At 39.0% G+C, this 21,945-nt stretch overlaps 1 protein-coding gene across 3 annotated transcripts in view; it reads right to left on the reverse strand.

Moving 5' to 3' along the window:
* SRGAP1 (SLIT-ROBO Rho GTPase activating protein 1) overlaps nucleotides 1-21,945 on the reverse strand; it is a 312,644-nt gene that overhangs the window by 91,072 nt on the left and 199,627 nt on the right. For all 3 annotated transcript variants that reach the window (XM_061416606.1, XM_061416605.1, XM_061416607.1), the window contains exons 5-6: nucleotides 5,340-5,522; nucleotides 4,738-4,866 (exon numbers count right to left, since the gene is read on the reverse strand). In XM_061416606.1, the coding sequence (XP_061272590.1) occupies nucleotides 4,738-4,866; nucleotides 5,340-5,522 (312 nt within the window). The remainder of the gene's footprint in view (nucleotides 1-4,737; nucleotides 4,867-5,339; nucleotides 5,523-21,945) is intronic.

Raw genomic sequence — 21,945 nt, forward strand, 5'->3', positions numbered from 1 at the left:
ATGTTGTTACATATCTACTTAAGATGCAGCAACACCACCCATGATGTATTCCGTTGCAAAGTGCTTAACTTGAATCCATAAAGTCTATGGATGTGTTTGCTTTGTAGGAAATACAGGGGATACAGACATGGGCTAAATAACGTCACAACAACTTATCACACAAATTGAGAGGCTGAAACTTTCTCTGAAACTACTATCTCCTCAACAACTGTCTCTTCAACAAGGGACTTGGCTGGATAAAAACAGACTGAAGGGACACATCACACAGATGCAATGTGTGATCCTAAACTGGATCTGGTCTTAACATACCGTCACAAGTGAGAATATAGTCTGGTTATTAGATGAGATAGAAATTTTCTGAAATGGAAGGGTGGAGATCAATGACTAGACAAAGTGAGTTATAAAGCTGTATGTAAAATGTGATTTCCTACTCTCTGTATGATCTAAAAATGTATGCGTGGACACAGAAAAAGTCTACATTTTAATAGTGACCATTTTGGGCAGTAAGTATGTAATCATTTTATTTTATTTTTGCTTATCGTATTTCCTAGATTTCTATAATAATGTACTGTTTCTATAATAATACAAAGACTAACTTTAAAATATAAATTCTATGGAAAATTTATATGACTTTTTAAATATCAATTCATCATCATCTATCATAGAAAATGTATGAGACGGATACAGACTTGAGCAGAAGCCTAGAGAGACTGGAGGTTTGTATAAAAAAGGTGTCAACTTGAGTTCTTTGACTATGTATAATGCTTTGATCAAATCAAGATATTTAGTATCTTCTGTGTCCTTTCACATACATTAAATACATTTAAAGTGCATTAAAAACATTGTCTTAACTTTTTCTCACTAGAGTTAATAACGGCCCTTCTAATAATTATTAGAGAGCTCAGTATAAAAGGCGTTTTGCTAAATAGGCTCATAAAGCATAAAAGATTCTAGTTGCCTTTGCATTATAATCAGTTTCTTTTCCACCATGAAAGGTCAAGCTTAATGATTTTTAGGATTACCACTATATATGCAAATTGGAGTCCTAGAAAACAAGCAGCCACTTTAGAAAGTACAGAGCACACTCTGATAGCCTTAAAAGTGAGTCAACGAACAGGAATTACAATGTTCACCAAGAGTACTCAGTTTCTTTTGAATATGACAATATATTAATATCAATTTCATATCATCTTTTAAAATTCATAATTAAGTTGTATCACTTGAGAACTGTTCACATTTTAAATTTAAGGCTGATCCTTAAAAAAAATTCAGCTATTTGAAAATAGCTGGCATATTTAACTATTATTTATTTAAAACAGAATTATTCCAACCTAGAGGTTAAAGTCTGAGTTTGAAATCCAACAATAGCTGTGTAACGTTTGGGAAGTTACCCAGGGCAGCTAAGCCTCAGCCAGTTCTCTGAATCTATAAAACCGAGAAAATAGTATTTACCTCACAAAGTTATAATGATTAGAGGAGATTATGCTTAGAAACCTAGGTGCCTGTCACATAGGAAGAGGTCAATAAATGTCTACAAACATGATGGTGACTCATATAGACATGACATGTTCTTACCGTACATCTCCATATGGATGCCCCATAGGTATCTCAACCTTACCATCCATAGATGTAGCAGAATTACTGCTCCTTTCCAGGGTCCCCATCTCAGCAAAGGGTATTATCATTAACCTAGTTATTCAAGACCTGAGCTAGGAGTCATTTTTATCCTTTTTAAAAAACAAACAAACAAAACCCCCACCACTCTAATTTTCTCTTAGTTCTATTTTCAATACATTTTTAATCCAAACCTTCTCGCAGGTCTATCAGTATCATGCCAGTCCAAGCCAGCATCATCTGAAAAGCACAAAAGACTCTTGATATAGCTTGCTTTTTTCACACTTGTCCTCCTCACCCACCTTAGCCTATTTTCCAGAAGGCAGAGTGAGTCTTTCAAATGTAAACCAGGTGATGTCACTTCCTTGCTTAAAACCCTTCAATGGCTTCACCTCAAACTTAGAACAAAATCTAACCTATGTTCCTTGCCCCAAGGCCCCTAAATGATTGGGCTTCTGCCTCCCGTCTCTCCCGGCACCTTCTCCTCACTCGCTCCACTCCAGCCATCCTGGTCTCCTTTGCTATTCCTCAAGCACCTTGAACTTGCCAAACACACCTCCAACTCTATACCTGTAGCCTTGTCCAGTCTTTCTGTATGAGGGATTTCTTCCCTGTTGGCACTAAAGCTTGCAGCTCACTTTTCTGCTCAAACATCAGGCTTTTCTGACTACATCATCAAAAAAAGCACCCCCATGGCTCTATTTTATTTTTCTTCATGGCTGTTACTACAGTGTTACTGTTACTACTACAATGTACTATAATAAGTATTAATTTACATAGATATTAAATATAAATATTTCATATATGCCCATATTATACACATATCACATACAGATAATATATATGTGTACATTTTTTACGGCTTGTCTCCCCAGCTAAACACCACGGAGGTGAGGACACTGTTTTGTTTATTGCTGGATCCCCATTATCAAGAACAGTGCTTGGCACCTTGTAGGTATTAAAGAAGTACTTTTCAAGATCAGGGACTTCCCTGGTGGCTGAGATGGTAAAGAATCTGCCTGCAATGCAGAAGACCTGGGTTTTATCTCTGGGTAGGGAAAACCCGCTGGAGAAGGGAATGGGAACCCACTCCAGTATTCTTGCCTTGGAGAATCACATGGATAGAGGAGCCGGGCGGGCTACAGTCCATAGGGTCACAAAGAGTCAGACACAACTGAGGGACTGACACTTTCACACTTCCTTTCAAGATTAACTTATCCTCGTATTAAATTGGCTTGGGTTTAGCCAAATACTCCAATCACTAAAATAAGCCCTAAACAAAGCAAGCAAGCCGAGTTGTTACACAGAATTAGTTCTCTATATTCCATCTATTTTGCAGAATCCTTAGAGATCTAAGTTTGAAAATAGGGGTCAGAATTTTTTTTTAAATTTTTATTCAGGAAAACTAATAGCAGTCTAGCAGAAAAACATTATTTCATCAGAGGGCTAGAAGAAAAAAAAAATTTTTTTAAGCTTCTGTATTTAAAATATTTAAGTGCAACTAAGACCTGATGCAGTCAAGTAAGTAAATATTTAATAAATAACAGCTAAATATGTGGACTTACTACAAAAATAGTTGCCTTAACCTACTATGTCTAAACTATGACACACTATAAGCCACAGAAAATAATTTTATATTATCATCACTGAATTCAATCACTGCAAAGCAGAATATGAGTAAAATTCCAGCAGATAACTCTGTACTTCTATCACTTTATCTGTTTTCCTTATGACACATCACTGTTTATCTTTTATTTGCAGATACTGGTGTTTTTGGACACAGGATTTTTGTCTATTTCATCTTTGCATCTCCTACAGTGTTAGCACAATGATTGGGCTCCTCAGTGGACAATTTCTGATTGAAAGGATGAATGATGCTGAGGGCGAGTTGGCAGTAAACATTATACAAATATAATAATTGTTAAATACTTGAAAAGTGAAAGTGTTGGTCACTCAGTTGTGTTTGCCTCTTTGTGACCCATTGTAGGCCTCTAGGTTCCTCTGTCCATGGAATTCTCCAGGCAAGAATCCTGGAGTGGGTAGCCATTCCTACTTGCAGATTTCTAAGTGAGCCCAATTAGTGTTTTTATATCATATTCTGTTAGATAATAAACGTGGTTTCTATGTATTCAATTTGCTTCACAGTATTTATCACCACTGTCATAAAGCAATCATTTGCATAGCCATTTGCTTCACACCTGGCTTTTCCACTTTAAATTCCAAGGAGTGAGAACTGTACATTTAGGGACTTTCCGGGTGATCCAGTGGCTAAGACTCTGAGCTCCCAACGCCGGGGGCCGGGGTTTGATCCCAGGTCCGGGAACTAGATTCCACATGCTGCAACTGAGAGTTCTGCATGCTGCAACTAAAAGACCCAGTGCAGCCAAATAAAGTAAAAAAAAAAAAAAAAAAGAGAACTGTACATCTATAGCTTTTCAGAGCCTTAGCACCTCATAATAGTAGGGGCTCAATAAATATATTTTGAATCAATGAATGAAGTTAGGGCTGTGCTACTGAATCATTTGAAAATGCCTGGAGTCCCTTCCCAGCTAGTTTTCTGGATACTGACAGCTTCACAGAGCTCCCTGGTTTATTTTTCAGTGGTTTTAGTGTTTCACATGCATCTTAAAATTTGTAGTATCTTAGTGCATACAAGGAGATCAAACCAGTCAATCCTAAAGGAAATCAACTCTGAATATTCATTGGAAGGCATGATGCTAAAGCTCCAATACTTTGGCAACCTGATGTGAAGAGCCAACTCACTGGAAAAGACCCTGATGCTGGGAAAGATTGAAGGCAGGTGGAGAAGGAGATGAAAGAAGATGAGATGGTTGGATAGCATCATCACTGACTCAATGGACATGAGTTTGAACGAACTCTGGGAGATGATAAAGGACAGGGAAACCTGGTGTGCTGCAATACATGGGGTCACAAAGAGTTGGACACAACTTAGCGACCAAACAACCATAACAAATCCTATGTAGAATAATTTGCAGCATTTCCCCCCTGAGAATTACATAAAATAACATTGTTTTAAAAAATGATGGTATTTTAGAATCAAGGAAATAGGGTTATTGCTAACTCCACCTTGATGTGAAAAATATAAAAACTTCAAGTACTTACATCAATTAAATCTGAAAGATCATGAATATAATACTTGAAAACTGAGGCATTGGTTGCTTCAAGGGTTAGGAGATATTCATTCCGTGCCTTAATCGATTTAAGCTTGTTTTCCGAATATTTTGCTTGTCTCTGGAAATGAAGAAGATCCAGGAATTGGAAAAAACAATAGTCATTTTAAAATCAGACAGGGAAACATACATAAATTTCTATTCATCTAAACAATTTATTCTACATATACAAACGACCTTCCAAGTCCTTTGAGAAAAGTACAATTTGAATCTGATTTAAATAAATGAAAATTGCCCAGAGACGGAGAATAGCAACAATGTATTTGGGTGTCAGGCCCACTTGCAATGAAATCTGTTTTGTTAATATTCAAAATTCTCTACATTGTGTACTAGATACTTGGCATTTACCACTAAACAACGTCCAGCTGTTATTACATGATTTTTATGTTACTTAAACATTTTTCATCCCCACGGGAGGAAACGCATGTCATTTCACAGTAATTTACAACGTGTGTCCATCAGCTGTTATTCCACTGTTCTAGGTCTGTCACCTCCAGGGAGGGCAGAAGGGCTCTGCAGTCTAGTTTTACTTACTTTTTCCTTCATTTTTTCAATTTTTTTCACCGAGCTTCGCCGCTGATGTCTCTCTTCCAGTCTAATGTGGAAGACTGGATCACCAGACCTGCCAATTTGCTTCTCTTCTTGTTTCTCAGCCTCCTTCAGTTTGCTCTCTGCGCTGATGCTCTCGGCGTGATACATATGGTATGTTTTCATCACCTGTGAAAATGTGACCCAAATTGTTAAAAGATGTTTTTCTGAAATTAGGGAATGGAAACCAGTATATGACGTGTATGTTAAAGATATCACCTTCCAACTGGCAGAGGGAAAGCCAGATTGTTAGTAAAATAGATAACAGATATACTATTCCTTTTACATAAAGCAAACAGAAATATGCAAATTCACCTGCCAGGAAGAGGCATTTAGGAACAGACTGTGATGAAAAAATGATTGACAGGGTCTTGTGTGTGCTTTCAGTGTACTTAAAAAGTTCCTTCAAGCTTAAAAGTGTTTCTCTAAAATCTCCTCTGAATTATTGATTTGCAGAATAAACCATCATGGGTAAATTTTAGCTAAACTTCGGAATTACAAAAAACTCCAAATAAGTATAGCCCTTACTAAAAGGACTATATTGCTTAAAATCTACTTGTCAAAATATAAAACGTAAATGTAAGGTTCGTATATGGTTTTAGGGGAAAAAACTTTTCATGAGCACAAAGTAATATTTTATGTTCAATGTAGAAAACATGACAAAAAAAAGAAAGTAAAATAAAAAGTAAAAAATAAAAAAGCATATGATTTTGGTATACAGCTATCCAGCCTTTTTTCTATAAAAATACACACACACACACAGACACACACACAGACACACACTCTTCTTCATTTTAAAATGACATATATCACTTCTTCAAAAAAACCTGGATCATACTGTATTTATAATTTTTAGTCTCTTATATCCTTTTCCACTTAAAAATATCAACATTTTTCTATGCCACAAAATATTCCTCTAAAAGAGCTGTATAATATTTCCTTATACCAATTCTCTATTATTGAACATTTTAGAATATTTCACTTCTTGCCTTTAATAAATAAAATTGTGTTGAAAACCCTTCATATATAGTGTATCTTATTTCTTCTCTTAGAAATGGTACATGTAATTTGCATTTTAATAGATTTAGGAATATATAGGAGATGAAATTTTATAATGTATTCTTCCCATGTATATTATATATAATTAACCCTAATTTAAATTCTTTTAATTAAAAAAAATTTAAAGGTATGGTGATTCCAATGCAACTAATGTCTCAAAGAATATCTGAAAATTCAGCAACCAAGTAATCAGTGCAAGCACATTCTCAAAAATGATGTCAAATTCTCCTCCACATAAAACAGACTTTATTTCATCTGTAAATAACTGTAAGTTATCCAGAGCTAACTTTATAACTAAGGTATAATTGTGTTCAAGAAATTGATGTAATGTTTTAAAGTAAGGAACTTGATTTTTCTCATTTCAAAATATGAGCTTTAAAATAGTTTGAGGGCTGGAAGCATCACCAGAATAAATATATTTATTTAGGTGGAACCCAATTGCTTTTTTTTTGTAGGTTACATGTAAAAGGTAGAAAATCAGCACTTAGGGTTCAACTTAATGCACATCCTCCAGATGACTATTTGAAGAGTAAAATTTGGGGTTAATGAGGAGCCTTTCCTTGTTCTCATAAAATCTGATAAAATCTCATAAAATCATAAGCTAGCAAATTATGTCAAAGGCACTGCTGGACAAGAACCAAGTGTGGATTAAATCACAGAGTCAGGGCAACTTCTCTTAGCTGGGTGTAACTACAAAGTTGTCTGTTTTTAGTTAATTATCAAATCTGTCCGTAGAGGGGGAGTTTGGTTGGCTACTCCAGTTTGAAAGAAAAATAAGATAGCATTAGGAAGCAGCTGGGGAATGAAAAGGGAGTCACCCTGCAGCTGGGCAAACAGCAAGGTCAATGAATCTATTACAAACCTTGCATTTCTAGGCTTGGCTCTGTTTATATTCCCCGCCTGAAGCAAACCCACATGCCATTTGGGTCTTGGTTCCAGTTACATCTTTAAATGAGAGGGTGAAAAAAACCCATCTCACACACACACCCCCCACTCCCCTCCCCCCCCATATGCAGTTGCTCAGCTGTCTTCTTGCTACTAGACAGAAAGGAAGAAATGAGAACACATAACTACCATCAAAGATGGATGAAAAGGCATCTCAGACAGACCAGGGTAACTGAGAAATCTTGATTTTAAATACTTTCTGAGGAAGAGACCTGAACTCCAGACTCTTGCAGAGGCTACTGTAAGCAGGTAATTGGCACTAACTAAACTTTAGGGCTTCCCTGATAGCTCAGTTGGTAAAGAATCTGCCTGCAATGCAGGAGACCTCGGTTTGATTCCTGGGTTGGGAAGATCCCATGGAGAAGGGATAGGCTACCTACTCCAGTATTCCTGGGCTTCCCTTGTGGTTCAGCTGGTAAAGAATCCACCTACAATGTGGGAGACCTGGGTCTGACCCCTGGGTTAGGGAGGGAACAGTTACCCACCCCAGTATTCTGGCCTGGAGAATTCCACGGATTGTATAGTACATGGGGTTCACAAAGGGATGGACATGACTGAGCGACTTTCACTTTCACGCTTTATGAACTAAGGAACCCAAGCAGCCAGCTAGCATGGCGTTTGCTTAACTAGCCTGTGTTAGAAGGAAAATGTTTGAGTCTGACAACACGACTAGCAAGCAGAGGGTGTAAATATCATAATGTGGTTCAGCACAATAGCTGAGGATTCTCCACCCAGTTCAATGGTAATTTCCAGAAAGGTAATCTCTTTGTTCCATTTTCCCAATTTGACTTAGGGTTTCCACTGTTCTCAAAAATGTCAACAGTTACAATGAATGAATTTTAAAAGTTGGAGAGAAAAACACTAAAAGCTTCTAGAGAACTCTAATTGCAGATAATGAATGCCAGTAAAAACTTCATTATTTAAAATGTAAGCTGTTGACAAAAGTTAAATGTGGTTTGTATTTAAAATAAAATAAAAGACAGTTCTCTCTTTTTCAGAGAAGTAAAAGAAAATGTTTGAATATATGCTGCAAAGAAAATAGCAGCTTCTCCATCAGCTTAATGCAAACACAAGCCTTTGCATATCAAATAACAGGACGGGCATATATTCATTTAAATGTACTCCAATAGCATATTTTCCCAATTGAATACTTTTCTACCAAAACCTCATGCATAATTCTCCATTGAAAATACTCAATTTATCTTCCCTGCAAGAAGAATATAGTCAAGTAGAAAGTGACCACATCATACATTTCTTTGTGAGACTGTGAAATCCTGTACAAAAATTTTGGACAGAAACTTAGTATTTTTTTTCCTTACTGACAGACCTATACAATGGACCTGACATTGCTCTTGTACTTTAAATCAAAATAATTAAAATATCTGAAGTAAATTTCAATATTCAGTGTAAAGAAATCATGATATATCTGAAAACTATCCATGCATTGGAGATGAATGGATTACAGGTATAAATTCTACTTTTTGACTTCCGGCTCAGAAGATAGAAGACATGGTCCCCAGAATGGATCTACCAGGTGTGAGGTGTGGACAGTTATTTAACACTTCTGCTTACCTTACGAGGTTGTTGCGAATACCCAGTTGTATGTGGCCCCTGTGTGTGGGTACAGTTGAAACCATACTGAGTATTTACTACATATGTATGTATATATTTATGTATACAGTCTATACCACTAATACATACGTGTACATATATATAATATATATTTAGCTAAACAAGCATTATATAATGCCTACTACATGCCAGACATTGTTCTAAGCATTTTCCAAATAATAGCTTCTTTAATCTTTCTGATGACATCACTGACTCACTGGACATGAATCTGAGCAAACTTGGGATATCGTGAGGACAGGGAAGCCTGGGTTGCTGCAGTCCATGGGGTGGCAGAGAGTCGGACATGACTTAGCAACTAAGCAACAATCCTTCTAAAAATGCTTATTAGGTACATACCTTTATTCACCTCATATTACAAATGAGAAAAGTGAGGCACAGAGAGGTTAAGTAATTTCCTCAAGGTCACACAGCTGGTAATTGGCAGAGCAACGGTTGGTACCCTAGCAGTCTGGCTCCAGATTCAGTGTTCTGGACTACTGTGCCACAATCTTTGGAAATTCGAAAGCACTGTACCAACAGAAAGCCTCTTTATCTGGGGGATATAGTTACTCTTGGTCATATTCAGAAATGGAGGAAAAAAAGGAATGAAAGATAAGTATTTATTCATCCCACTTTTGTAATGAAGACTTGGTTTCCAGGGTTCAGTTCAGTCGCTCAGTCATGTCTGACTCTTTGCGACCCCATGAACCGCAGCACGCCAGGCCTCCCTGTCCATCACCAACTTCTGGAGTCCATCCAAACCCATGTCCATCGAGTTGGTGATGCCATCCAACCATCTCATCCTCTGTCGTCCCCTTCCCCCGCCCCCAATCCCTCCCAGCATCAGGGTCTTTTCCAATGAGTCAGCTTTTTGCATCAGGTGGCCAGAATATTGGAGTTTCAGCTTCAACATCAGTCCTTCCAATGAACACCCAGGACTGATCTCCTTTAGGATGGACTGGTTGGATCTCCTTGCAGTCCAAGGGACTCTCAAGAGTCTTCTCCAACACCACAGTTCAAAAGCACAATTATTCTGTGCTCAGCTTTCTTTATAGTCCAACTCTCACATCCATACATGACCACTGGAAAAACCATAGCCTTGACTAGATGGACCTTTGTTGGCAAAGTAATGTCTCTGCTTTTTAATATGCTGTCTAGGTTGGTCATAACTTTCCTTCCAAGGAGTAAGTGTCTTTTAATTTCATGGCTGCAATCACCATCTGCAGTAATTTTGGAGCCCAGAAAAATAAAGTCAGCCACTGTTTCCACTGTTTCCCCATCTATTTGCCATGAAGTCATGGGACCGGATGCCATGATCTTAGTTAGTGGATGGATAATTGAGTTGAAGAATAAGACTAGAGAAGTTAGCATGAACCAGATGAGAAGAGCCTTGATATCCCAACTACTTAAGCAGTATAGAATTTATTCTGTAGGTGCTGGTGAATCTACAGAAATGTAAACAGCATGGTCAAAGCAGTACCTTAGCAGTAATTCAGGGAAGACAGGCAGGATCGTTTAGAGTGTGAAGTGACTTCACTTAGCATGAAGACGAGGGAGTGGAAAGGAGGAAAGAGAATTCAGAATGGCAGCTACAGGGCTTTTTCTCTGTTCTCACTCTCTCTGATCTTTGCTTAAACTTGACTTGATGCCCTGCACCATGGAGTTCAAATGCTCTTACACTGTAGCTCTAACACCAGCCCAAGCAGCACCCTTGGGCTGGTGTTGGAACACAAGTGATCTGAGTCGATCACTTAACTTCTGCCTCAGAACACTTCGCTGCCTCAGTGGCCCTTCCGCCAGACAACCCAACCTTACTGCCTGGAATTCCCTTCCCCAGCATCCCTTCCTGGTACCATTTTGACTCATTCTCCAAGTCAAGGTCAAAGATCAACCTACTGCTAAGTGTTCCCTGGTTTCCCAGAGTGATTTTGTTCTTCTGACCTCCGAGACCTACTTCCTGACACCACCTGAGAATCTGCCATGTGTTACAGATGTGTGTGTACCATTCAGTATCATGGACTGTCCTGTAAATTCAGTGAACCCACTAACAGGATCTTGCATGCTAAGTCACTTTAGTCGTGTTTGACTCTTTTCAACCTTATGTACCGTAGCCCGCCAGGCTCCTCCATCCATGGGATTCTCCAGGCAAGAATACTGGAGTGGGCTGCCATTCCCTTCCAGGGGATTTTCCTGACCCAGGGATAGAATCTGCATCTCTTAGTCTCCTGCATTGGCAGGTGGGTTCTTTACCACTAGCACCACCTAGGAAGCCCCAGGTATCTTAGGCACCTCCAGGTTCTTAATACTACTTTACATACAGGAGGAATAAAATACGGATCTGGTGAGAAACAAATGAAGGACAGGAATCCTTTTATATTCAGCTGTCTATTCACTTAACAAAAATTATGTGACTGGCATTGTTCCTCTCCATCCCTGGTATCCAAAACAGTACCACCAGTAAATACCCAGGGCTGGCCTGATGGGATGGCAAGTAGTTCTACCTCATTTGTGAAATACACTTAGCATTAGAATTTACAGCATTTCAAAAAAAAAAGAAAGAAAAGATGTTGCGGTTGGGGTTGGGGGGTGCTGGTGAAAAGCAGTATGTTAGTGACAGTATTTCCCAATTCCATCCATACGTGTGCAGGCTGTCACTCTCGTGTCCAACTCTTTGCCACCTCATGGACTGTAGCTGCAAGGCTCCTCTGTTAATGTGATTGTTCAGGCAAGAATATTGGAGTGGGTTGCCATTTCCTACTCCAGGGGATCTTCCTGACCCAGGGATTAAACTCGCGTCTCTTACATCTCCTGCATTGGCAAGCGGGTTCTTTACCATTAGTGCTACCTGGGAAGCCCAATTCCATACTCTGTCTATTGTTCTACTAAATCTATCAATCACAGAAAGCTCTTCATAAAAACGACACTCTTTAAATATCAACAACCAAAGGTAAAGATCCCTTTTCTATCAATATAATCAATACATGACTGGGCTCTAACTGTAACTGAGTTTCTGCCAGTGCCAGATTAACAAAACCATCAGTGTAGGACCATCACTTTGGAAGTCCATTCTCAGGAAGATCTCAGGTTCACGGGGAAGGCAGGGCTTCTGGTCAACCCTAGGCTGCGCTGCAGGCCTCGCTCCTCCAGGGTCTCACAGAACCCCAGTTCCTCTGTCTAGGCTGAGGGCTCTGCTGAGCCAAGCTGTGTCTCTGGAGCTTAGTTTAGACAGGGGTGGTGGGCACAAACTACCTTTAGGAGAGCATCCTAACACTGCAGGCTGGGATCTTTACACCTACAACCTTATGCTTTCCTGCCCTGTAGCCAATCCTGGAGATAAACATAGAGCCAGGCAGACCTGGATCTGAGTTCTTGTGCTACTGGTTATCAGCTGGGCAAGTTTGTTAATTTTCTTGAGCTCCAGTTTCTCCAAGGCAAAATGGAGATTAAGTGATACAACGCATGGGAAGCACGTAACAGGGTGCGCAGTTCTTTCTCGACAGTTTCTAAGGTATGGTGTAGAAGCAGCACGCAGCCTCTGAGATCAGACTGATTGGCTTCAGATCCTGGCTCTAAGCAGAGAGCTGCAGGTCACTGCCCCTCACAAAGACAAAGCAGCTAGAGAACTAAGAACAACAAAAGCAGACCGGATGGAGGCGTCTCCTGCTGTTTCATATCGCAACCTGGCCTAGCCAAAACCTCTTAAAAACTCATGTACCAGTGATGAGTACCCCAGAGTTGATGGCACAGGTCCTTGCATGTTCATAACACATACCACCTGAAATCACACTTAGAAAGGCTTCTAGCCTCTTTGCAATGTCCCCTCATCATGTTGTTGCCGTTGTTAGTCTCTCAGTCGTGTTGGACTCTTTGCCACCCCATGGACTGCAGCATGCCAGGCCTCTCTGTCCCTTACCATCTCCCAGAGTTTGCTCAAACTCAAGTCCATTAAGTCGGTGATACTATCCAACTATCTCATCCTCTGTCATCCCCTTCTCCTCCTGCCTCAATCTTTCCCAGCATCAGGGTCTTTTCCAATAAGGTGGCTCTTTGCATCAGGTAGCCAAAGTATTGAAGCTTCAGCTTCAGCATCAGTCCAGTGAATATTCAGGGTTGATTTCCTTTATGATTGACTGGTTTGATCTCCTTGCTTTCCAAGGGACTCTCAAGAGCCTCCAGCACCACAGTTCGAAGGCATCAATTCTTCGGCACTCAGCCTTTTCTATTGTCCAGCTTTCACATCCATACATGCCTACTAGAAAAACCATAGCTTTGATTATAGCTTTGATTGTGACCTTTGTAGGCAAAGCAATGTCTTTGCTTTTTAACACGCTCCCTAAGTTTGTCATTGCTTTTCTTCCAGGGAGCAAGAGTCTTTCAATTTCATCATGAGGACCCCCTTTTTTTTGTAAGCTGATAGTTACTGTAAAATTAAGGGTAATTTACTGGAAAATTACCCAGGTTTCAGAGAGCAGTGTATACTGATCTGTGTTTATTCATCCACCAAACAGCTACTGAGTATCCATAAACCAGGCATTGTCCAAGAGATGAAAGACATAATGCCTAACCAGTAGAGACACAAAGACAGGCCTACTCTGACTGAAGACAGATAGGAGGTAGGGAGGGAGGAGGTGGTGGACTTCCAGGTAGGCTGAGTGGGAGTCAAGTGGAGAAGGAATTCTAGGCTTCTTTTTAATCAGCTTATATTTAAGTCCAGGAGCTCAACTGGAGAAAAAGGTGGGGTGGCAGGGGCGTATATTTATATAAAGAATGGAAAGACAGGAGAAGCCCACCCAAAATGAATGTTAGTCAATGCCTAAAATGGGTCTCAGTTCCCATCCCAATGCCCTATCTCCCACTTAAGTCCTGTGAGTGACACTTAATAATATTTTTTATTCTCATTTGTGGCATCAGGGATGGAAAGGCTGCTGATCCTGAAGGTAATGAGTTGTCAGTAGGACTGTTATGATGATGAACTTTTCCACCTTCTCTCCCCAGGCTGGTACAGCTGTCTATAAGTCAATGAAAGCAGAATTTACAAAACATAATTATATTTGAAAAGTAACATTTACAGGAGAACTCACTTTGAGAGCTAGTATACTGGTGGTTAAGGGCTTACATTCACCGAACAAGCCTCTTGGGCTCAATTGCCTTACTCTGTGATTTTGAGCAAGTAACTTAACCTTTCAGTGCCACCATTTCTTTACTGTGTTAATAGGCATAACATTATCACTGCATGCACAGGGTAGCTGGAAAGATAAGATATGTCAAGATATAAAGAGAACAGAAAGAAAAGCTTGACATATAATAAATGCATGGTGTCAGCCATCGATGTTTGAAAAAGAATTACCATAAAATATTTCATTGTAATAAATAGGTAATGATTTCTCCATGACTGAAAAGATTTTCACTTCCAACTAGTAAAGAGAAGGAAACAAGTGATAATTCCATTTATGTATACAGTAAGAATTTAAGCAAAGTGCTTTAGAAATGAGCAAATAGCTCAAGATGAACAATTAAATAGCATGCGGTCCTGTCTTTATAGGTAGTTTATCAAAGAAAATGAGAAGTATGTTGCGGATCCACTGAAATGAAATCAGTGTAACAGTCTAAATTTATCATCAAATTATATTTATAATCCAAACAAATGCTTTGGACAGAAGGCATTGTCTGGGACTCTGGACCCTACTGTGTGGGGACTGCCAACCAACCAAATGCCAGGGCAACAGAGATACAAGAATAAACAAAACAAATGGAAAAATAGAGAACATATATGCAAAGGGAGGAAGTAAGGTATAGAGTAGTAAGGGAGATACAAGAATAAACAAAACAAATGGGAAAATAGAGAACATATATACAAAGGGAGGAAGTAAGGTATAAAGTCACATATAAGGTATAAATTCTGTTCTATTCAGCATGGTGTACAAGATTTTGTTTCAAGAGTGGAATGTTAATGGAAAGAGCTTAGGTCTATAAAATAGACCTGGATTTTGGTCCTAGCTTTAGCTGCAAAATACTTTTGCAACCTCAATCTTTCTGACCCTCAGTATGACCTTCAGCTAGTAGAGAGGACAATATGAGGCCTCCGGACAGGATCAAAATTAAGGGGCCAATCAAATTAAACTATGACCCTCAAATACTTTGAAAAGTGTGAAATGAGAGAAGTACAAACTAAAGGCTTATCACAGAAAGAAAACTGATTGTTGAACTAGAAGGCTTTTTTCTGTGAGAATTTGAATATATCCCCTGAAAAGGAGACTATTTGACAATGCTCAGAGGAAGTAACATGGGATGGCATCTAATCAGATCAGATCAGGTCAGATCAGTCGCTCAGTCATGTCTGACTCTTTGCGACCCCATGAATTGCAGCACGCCAGGCCTCCCTGTCCATCACCAACTCCCGGAGTTCACTGAGACGTCCATCGGGTCAGTGATGCCATCCAGCCATCTCACCCGCTGTCATCCCCTTCTCCTCTTGCCCCCAATCCCTCCCGGCATCAGAGTCTTTTCCAATGAGTCAACTCTTCGCATGAGGTGGCCAAAGTACTGGAGTTGCAGCTTTAGCATCATTCCTTCCAAAGAAATCCCAGGGCTGATCTCCTTCAGAATGGACTGGTTGGATCTCCTTGCAGTCCAAGGGACTCTCAAGAGTCTTCTCCAACACCACAGTTCAAAAGCATCAATTCTTCGGCAGTCAGCCTTCTTCACAGTCCAACTCTCACATCCATACATGACCACAGGAAAAACCATAGCCTTGACTAGATGGAACTTTGTTGGCAAAGTAATGTCTCTGCTTTTGAATATGCTATCTAGTTTGGTCATAACTTTCCTTCCAAGGAGTAAGCGTCTTTTAATTTCATGGCTGCAGTCACCATCTGCAGTGATTTTAGAGCCCAGAAAAATAAAGTCTGACAGTGTTTCCACTGTTTCCCCATCTATTTGCCATGAAGTGATGGGACCGGATGCCATGATCTTCGTTTTCTGAATGTTGAGCTTTAAGCCCACTTTTTCACTCTTACTTTCACTTTCATCAAGAGGCTTTTGAGTTCCTCTTCACTTTCTGCCATAAGGGTGGTGTCATCTGCATATCTGAGGTGATTGATATTTCTCCCGGCAATCTTGATTCCAGTTTGTGTTTCTTCCAGTCCAGCGTTTCTCATGATATACTCTGCATATAAGTTAAATAAACAGGGTGACAATATACAGTCTTGACGAACTCCTTTTCCTATTTGGAACCAGTCTGTTGCATCTAATAGTCTATAAAAAAAAGAGGATCCAGACTGTTATTCATGTTTTACTTTCCGTTGAAGATTTACTGTTCCCTTTCCATCTTCTACAAGAGCCTTCCAAGAGCCAGTGTTAGTGGAAGGAACTTCATATGCTACATATCCAAGGGTGTGTACCCTTGGTCTGATGTGTCCTGACTGTGACCTTGCAGCAAGGCTCCTTCTAACCCTGCTGGCCCACAGCATTCTCACCTATAAATCATGTCCTTGGATCGCTCAGGCCTTTTCCAGCTCTAAAATTCTATGAGTTCATGATTTCATTTATTTATCTTACAACAACTAAACAACACCATTAGAATTTATTATTTGGGGAAATACATATATCTCAAATATACTTCTCAATTGCTAAAGAGGTTGCCATAGGTAGATGGAAAATAAATTTTAATCAAAAGGAGAAACTAGTATAACAACAAATTATACTAATTATCTCTTGCTTCTGTTGACTGAGGCAGCAAAATAGTGCACCATGATATGCCAAGGATGTAAGATTCCTCCTAGAATTCTCCATGGGCTCTGAGGTCATAATTCATCTGCTTTGCTGCACAGAAAATGTCTAGAAATGAACAATGCCTGTATAGTCTAATGTACTATTGTACTGATGAATCTTAAACCGGGGTATCCATTACTCTAGTAACTTTAATTAGCTCTCAAACTGATTAGTGATCAATCATCAAGTGCTCATTAAGGAGAAATAATTTCTGAATTATCTGGTAGGTACAGGGTTGATACACAGACTTGCTATGTGCTTTTATCTTTGACTGTTATAATTTAGTTAAAGCAGGGTGTTAGTCTTCTTTTTCAAAGTGCTAAATTTAACAATATTTTTTACATGGCAATATAAATTACAATTAGTTTCACCAGATTTTGTTACTTTAATAAAAGTATTTATGAAAAAGACTCACTTATCCTAAAGAGGATAGACTGTTTTCTGCCTTCTTAGCAAGAATATGTTTCTGTTTGTAAGAAGAGCAACCTATATTTATTAATCTTAACCTGGGCTATTTCTGTTTCCAGGAGTCACTAGAGGCAGCTTCTAATTCAAGTCTTTGAGTCATAAGCAGGGGTTATTAGTTTTGTATAGCTCAAATGAGCCCTTGAAGAACACTCACATTCAGCAAAAATTTCTTGAGTCCCATACGATGTACCACAAACAGGCACTGTTCTATTTGATTTCTTCACATTCTATTATTAGAAATCCAATCATATTTTATTCTCTATTGATTTATACTAGGTTCAAAAGGATAATTCTTCATGAGAGCAATGAACAATTTGGTATAAGATCTGCCCACTTCACAATGATCAGAGATTGTTAACATAAAATAAATGTGATTTTATCTAGGAACCTCTAATTTTGCAGTATATTTTCCTGTCTCATCTTTCAAGCACTTCATTTGTAGTAGGGTAAAGACAGAGTGGTAAGGACAGAGCTGAAGAAAGTCCAGATTAATACTCTTTTTATTCTGACATCAATGATTTGCTAATATTTGGGTAATATTTAAGTGGATGGAGTTCACTGCATAGGCAATGTGGTTTCATGTATCTGTGCTTTTCCTTATATGTAAATTGCTTTTTGTTTGTTTTTTGTTGGGGATGTTCTTCATTTTTTGACTACACTGCATGGCATGGGGGGATCTTAGTTCCCTGACTAGGGATCAAACCTGAGCCCCTTTCAATGGAACCATGGAGTCTTAACCACGGTTAAGTCCTTATGGTTAAGTCCAATGGACCACCAGGGAAGTCCCACAAATTTCTTTTCTGGAAGGCCCTTCCCACCCTTCCTTTTGTCACTAAAATTAGGTGTCATCTTCTCCAGGAAGCCCTTGGAGTGGCTCTGTGCTTACACAAAGCTGTGGAGACCTATCTCTAGCCCAGCACCCAATACCATATATGGAAATATCTCCCTAGTCTAGCTCATTGATGACAGGGCTGTTTGTCATCAATATGCTCTGGGACCTATAAATTTGTTGAAAGGCCTCTCCCAGCTACTCAGTGTGTATCACCTGGATATAATAGGGATGATCCTCTAACAATTTTAGAGCTGAGGTGACTGTGCTTTTAGTACTTTCCATTCTACTGACTTAAAGAGACAGGGAACAGATTCTAAGATTTGGGACCAATACTGAATATTGTATTCCATAAACTCTAGAACTTGGAAATCATAAACCCACTCCACACACAGGCTGGGTAGCCAGCCTCCAAAGGAGGAGAGTACTGTCTTAAACCATTCCATTCCTCAACACCTCTAATGGTTAAATTCAGGAATCAGACTGCCTGGGTGCAGATCCTTGTTTTGTCTTGTCCCACAGTTCTCTCACTGGTTATTGGGAACAAGAATCATGCCTCTAAGATTGTTGAGATAAAAAGAATTAACACACGCCAAACACTTGCAGCTGACACTGACACAGTGTTAAATGGCTGCTACAGAAATGAATAAAAACACCCCCCTTCTATCATATCTTTGAAGCCCACAATAGGCTCAGCCAGTGCTTAGAATCAGCGCTCACCTGCTTACCCTCACGCACCTGAAGGCTGAGAGCAGAGGGATGGTCTTTGTTCTATGGATCAAAGAAACTGAGCTGCAAAGAGACTTAATCCTTGCCCAACAAGTCAACAGAGAAAGTCAGAGATAGAGAAGGTCGTTCAGAAAGTCCTTGTTTCGTAAAGGGTTTTCATACAAAGTCTTCAGAGGCCCTGAAATACAAGTTTAAGCTACTGAAAAAAATAATGCCCTTGAATTGGCACTTGGAATACATATTAACTAGGGCCACAGTGAGCACAGTGGCAGCAGGAAGCAACAAAGGGAGGGTTTTGAACAGTTGGCAACGTTGAGGGGGAAAGTACATGTATAATGAAAGGCGAACACATTTCCTAGAATTTCAAAGTCACCTGCAATTTTAAATAATTAATTCTTTTCAGGGAAATGCTTCACATGTCTTCAACATTATATGTGTGTATTAGACATTTAAGTTATAAACTTTAGTATATGAAATATTTAAGCTGAGGACACAAGACACTTGGAATTTTAAAATCATAAAAACCTTGAAACCTTTGGAATTGTAGCATCAGCTAAAATGGAAAGAATGATTTAGAGTCCTTTTCTTTTAATGAAAAATGGTTTCGAATTTGACACATAAATCTGTTTCTCAAATCTAATACTTCTCACTCCATTTATTAAAAAGAGGAGAGAAAAAGAGAAGAAAGGTGAGAGATCTTTGTTAATCTATGTAAGAAAGCTTTCTGGGTTTTCAAATTGCTTTTGACCAGATGTCTAACCATGTTATTGGTGCCCATGTTCTTTATAGGGCTTTCCTCGTAGCTCCCTGGATAAAGACTCTGCCTGCTATGCAGGAGACCTGGTTTCGATCCCTTGGTCGGGAAGATCCCCTGGAGAAGGAAATGCAACCCACTCCAGTATTCTTGCCTGGAGAATCCCATGGACAGAGGAGCCTGGCAGGCTACAGTCCATGGGGTCGCAAGAGTCAGACATGGCTTAGCCATTACACTACCACTACTATGTTCTTATAAACTCCTTTGGTACTCTGCTGAAATCTTCCAACTTCTGACGTTTTCCCTTTCTCTCTACCTGTGGCTCCAGAAGGAAATTCTACGAATATGCTGCGTGTTTGTCCTAATTGTATGCGTTGGTTCACATCACTCCTTTTGCCTTAAAAACCTTCCCCAACTTTTCTCCATCTCTCCTCCTACTAGAATCCTGTCCATTTCCAGACCCTCTCCTCTTTGAATTTTTCTTAATCCTTGGTGTAGAGCTTTCTCTTTGGGTCTCCAAAGCCCTCTGCCTGAACCTTTCCGTTGGTATGCAATGGTCTGCCTTAAGTTAACAATCACCATTAAAATGGGAGTACAGTGTGGGAGCTGAGCCTTTTGACTCAGCTTGGTCCGAGACTTCTTAGCTGTGTGACCTTGGGCAAAGTATACTTAACCCTTCTGTGCCTCACTACTCCATAGGATTTAAGAGGCTGATTATATAAACTCCTCAAAATATTACCTGACAAAGGTTAGCTGTTACTATTTAGTCATTGCATAGCTTTAATTCGCTAGACTTCAGGCCTCTTGGACTGGTAAAGCTCCCACCACAGCAGCGCATTCACAGTAGGACCTAACTGCTAATTTGAATTAGAATAAAACCGGGGTTATAGTTCCAACCTGGGACTCAAATTACTTAATTTGACTCTCTGTGAAGTTCTCCCTAAATGGGGTTAATTTGATCATTTCTAAAGGCCCATTCAGTGCTAAAATTCTATCAGATAATCATGTGAGTTAAGATACACTGAAACGGTTCACTCAGTTCAACAGATTTAGATCTTCACTCCTTTCACATGGCTTTTACATTTCTACTGGCCAATATTTCTAGTCCATTTTGAGACAATAAATCTAAGGAAAATATCTATGATTTACTCTACATGCAAGTATTATATATTTTGTTTTGATGAAAAATGATAAAGCTAAGTACCTTAATTACCCCCAAAAAATGAAACATTCTGATTAAGATGTCTGTTATGAAAGCATTCTAATCATTAAAAGTCATACTATTATATTTCAGGATGTAATAGTTGGGATAAAGTACTCTTTGACAAAGATTCTTGATAAGAAACATTCTTTAGGAATGTTTTGTTTTTACTAAACTATACTTTCTAACACTTTCTTTTCCATTTCTAAGCTGAATAACTGTTTCTGGTTCATATTGCTCACTTTTTAAAAAAGACAGTTTTATTTGTAGTTCATAACAACCAACCATAACTAATCTCAAATCTCAGAGAGAAAATAATTCCAAGCAGAAGTAGCTAGCATTTCACCTCAGTAATTAGCAGGGTATCCTAAAATATATTTACATATAAAGTTCTTATCAAACAGATGTCTGGGGTGGGGCGGGGCAGGGATAAATTAGGAGTTTCGATGAACATATATACATTACTAACAGATAACCAACAGGGATCCCATTGTACAGCACAGGGAACTATATTCAGTATCTTGTAATAATCTATAATGGAAGACTGTAAAAAAAAAGTATATAAATATATGTATATCTCTGAATCTCTCTGTTGTATACCTGAAACTAACACATAAATCAACAATATTTCACTAACATTTTTTTAAAAAATAAAAAAAGACAGGTATCCTTAGAGAGTCTTCCAATGGAAGTTTTACTAAGTGCAATTGAGTTGGCAGGAAAATAAATACAAGTTCAACTACTGAACCCGGTCTCTAAAGCCCGTCTGTGTCATGGCCAAGATTAGAATTCGGAAGTTGGCAGGGAGTCATGTGATCCCAACACCTCTCTTTCTTTCCATCTAAGTGTCTAGTAATAAAGCCAGGGAAAAGATATATGGAAACACTTTGTCAGCCCAAGATCTCGAAATAGACTGCTTCTAAAAAAAAGTTTTCCAGGTGGCATCACGGAGACTGCGGTATTCCAGACAGAGTCTCATCTGGGGGAACCTCGTGCATGTCCTTTACACCGTAGTCTTCTTTCTTCTGTGTTTTGTGCTGAGACCCAGACCTCTTTGTAGTCCCTCTCAAAGGAATGAATTTTCATTTTCACTGCAGAAATATATATTTCAAATACTTTAAATGCCCTTGAGCAAAAATAAATACTTAGCCAAAAAAAAAACCTTCTTTGAGGCACAGAGAAAAAT

The sequence above is a fragment of the Bos javanicus genome, chromosome 5, assembly GCF_032452875.1.
Source record: "Bos javanicus breed banteng chromosome 5, ARS-OSU_banteng_1.0, whole genome shotgun sequence".
NCBI lineage: Eukaryota > Metazoa > Chordata > Mammalia > Artiodactyla > Bovidae > Bos > Bos javanicus.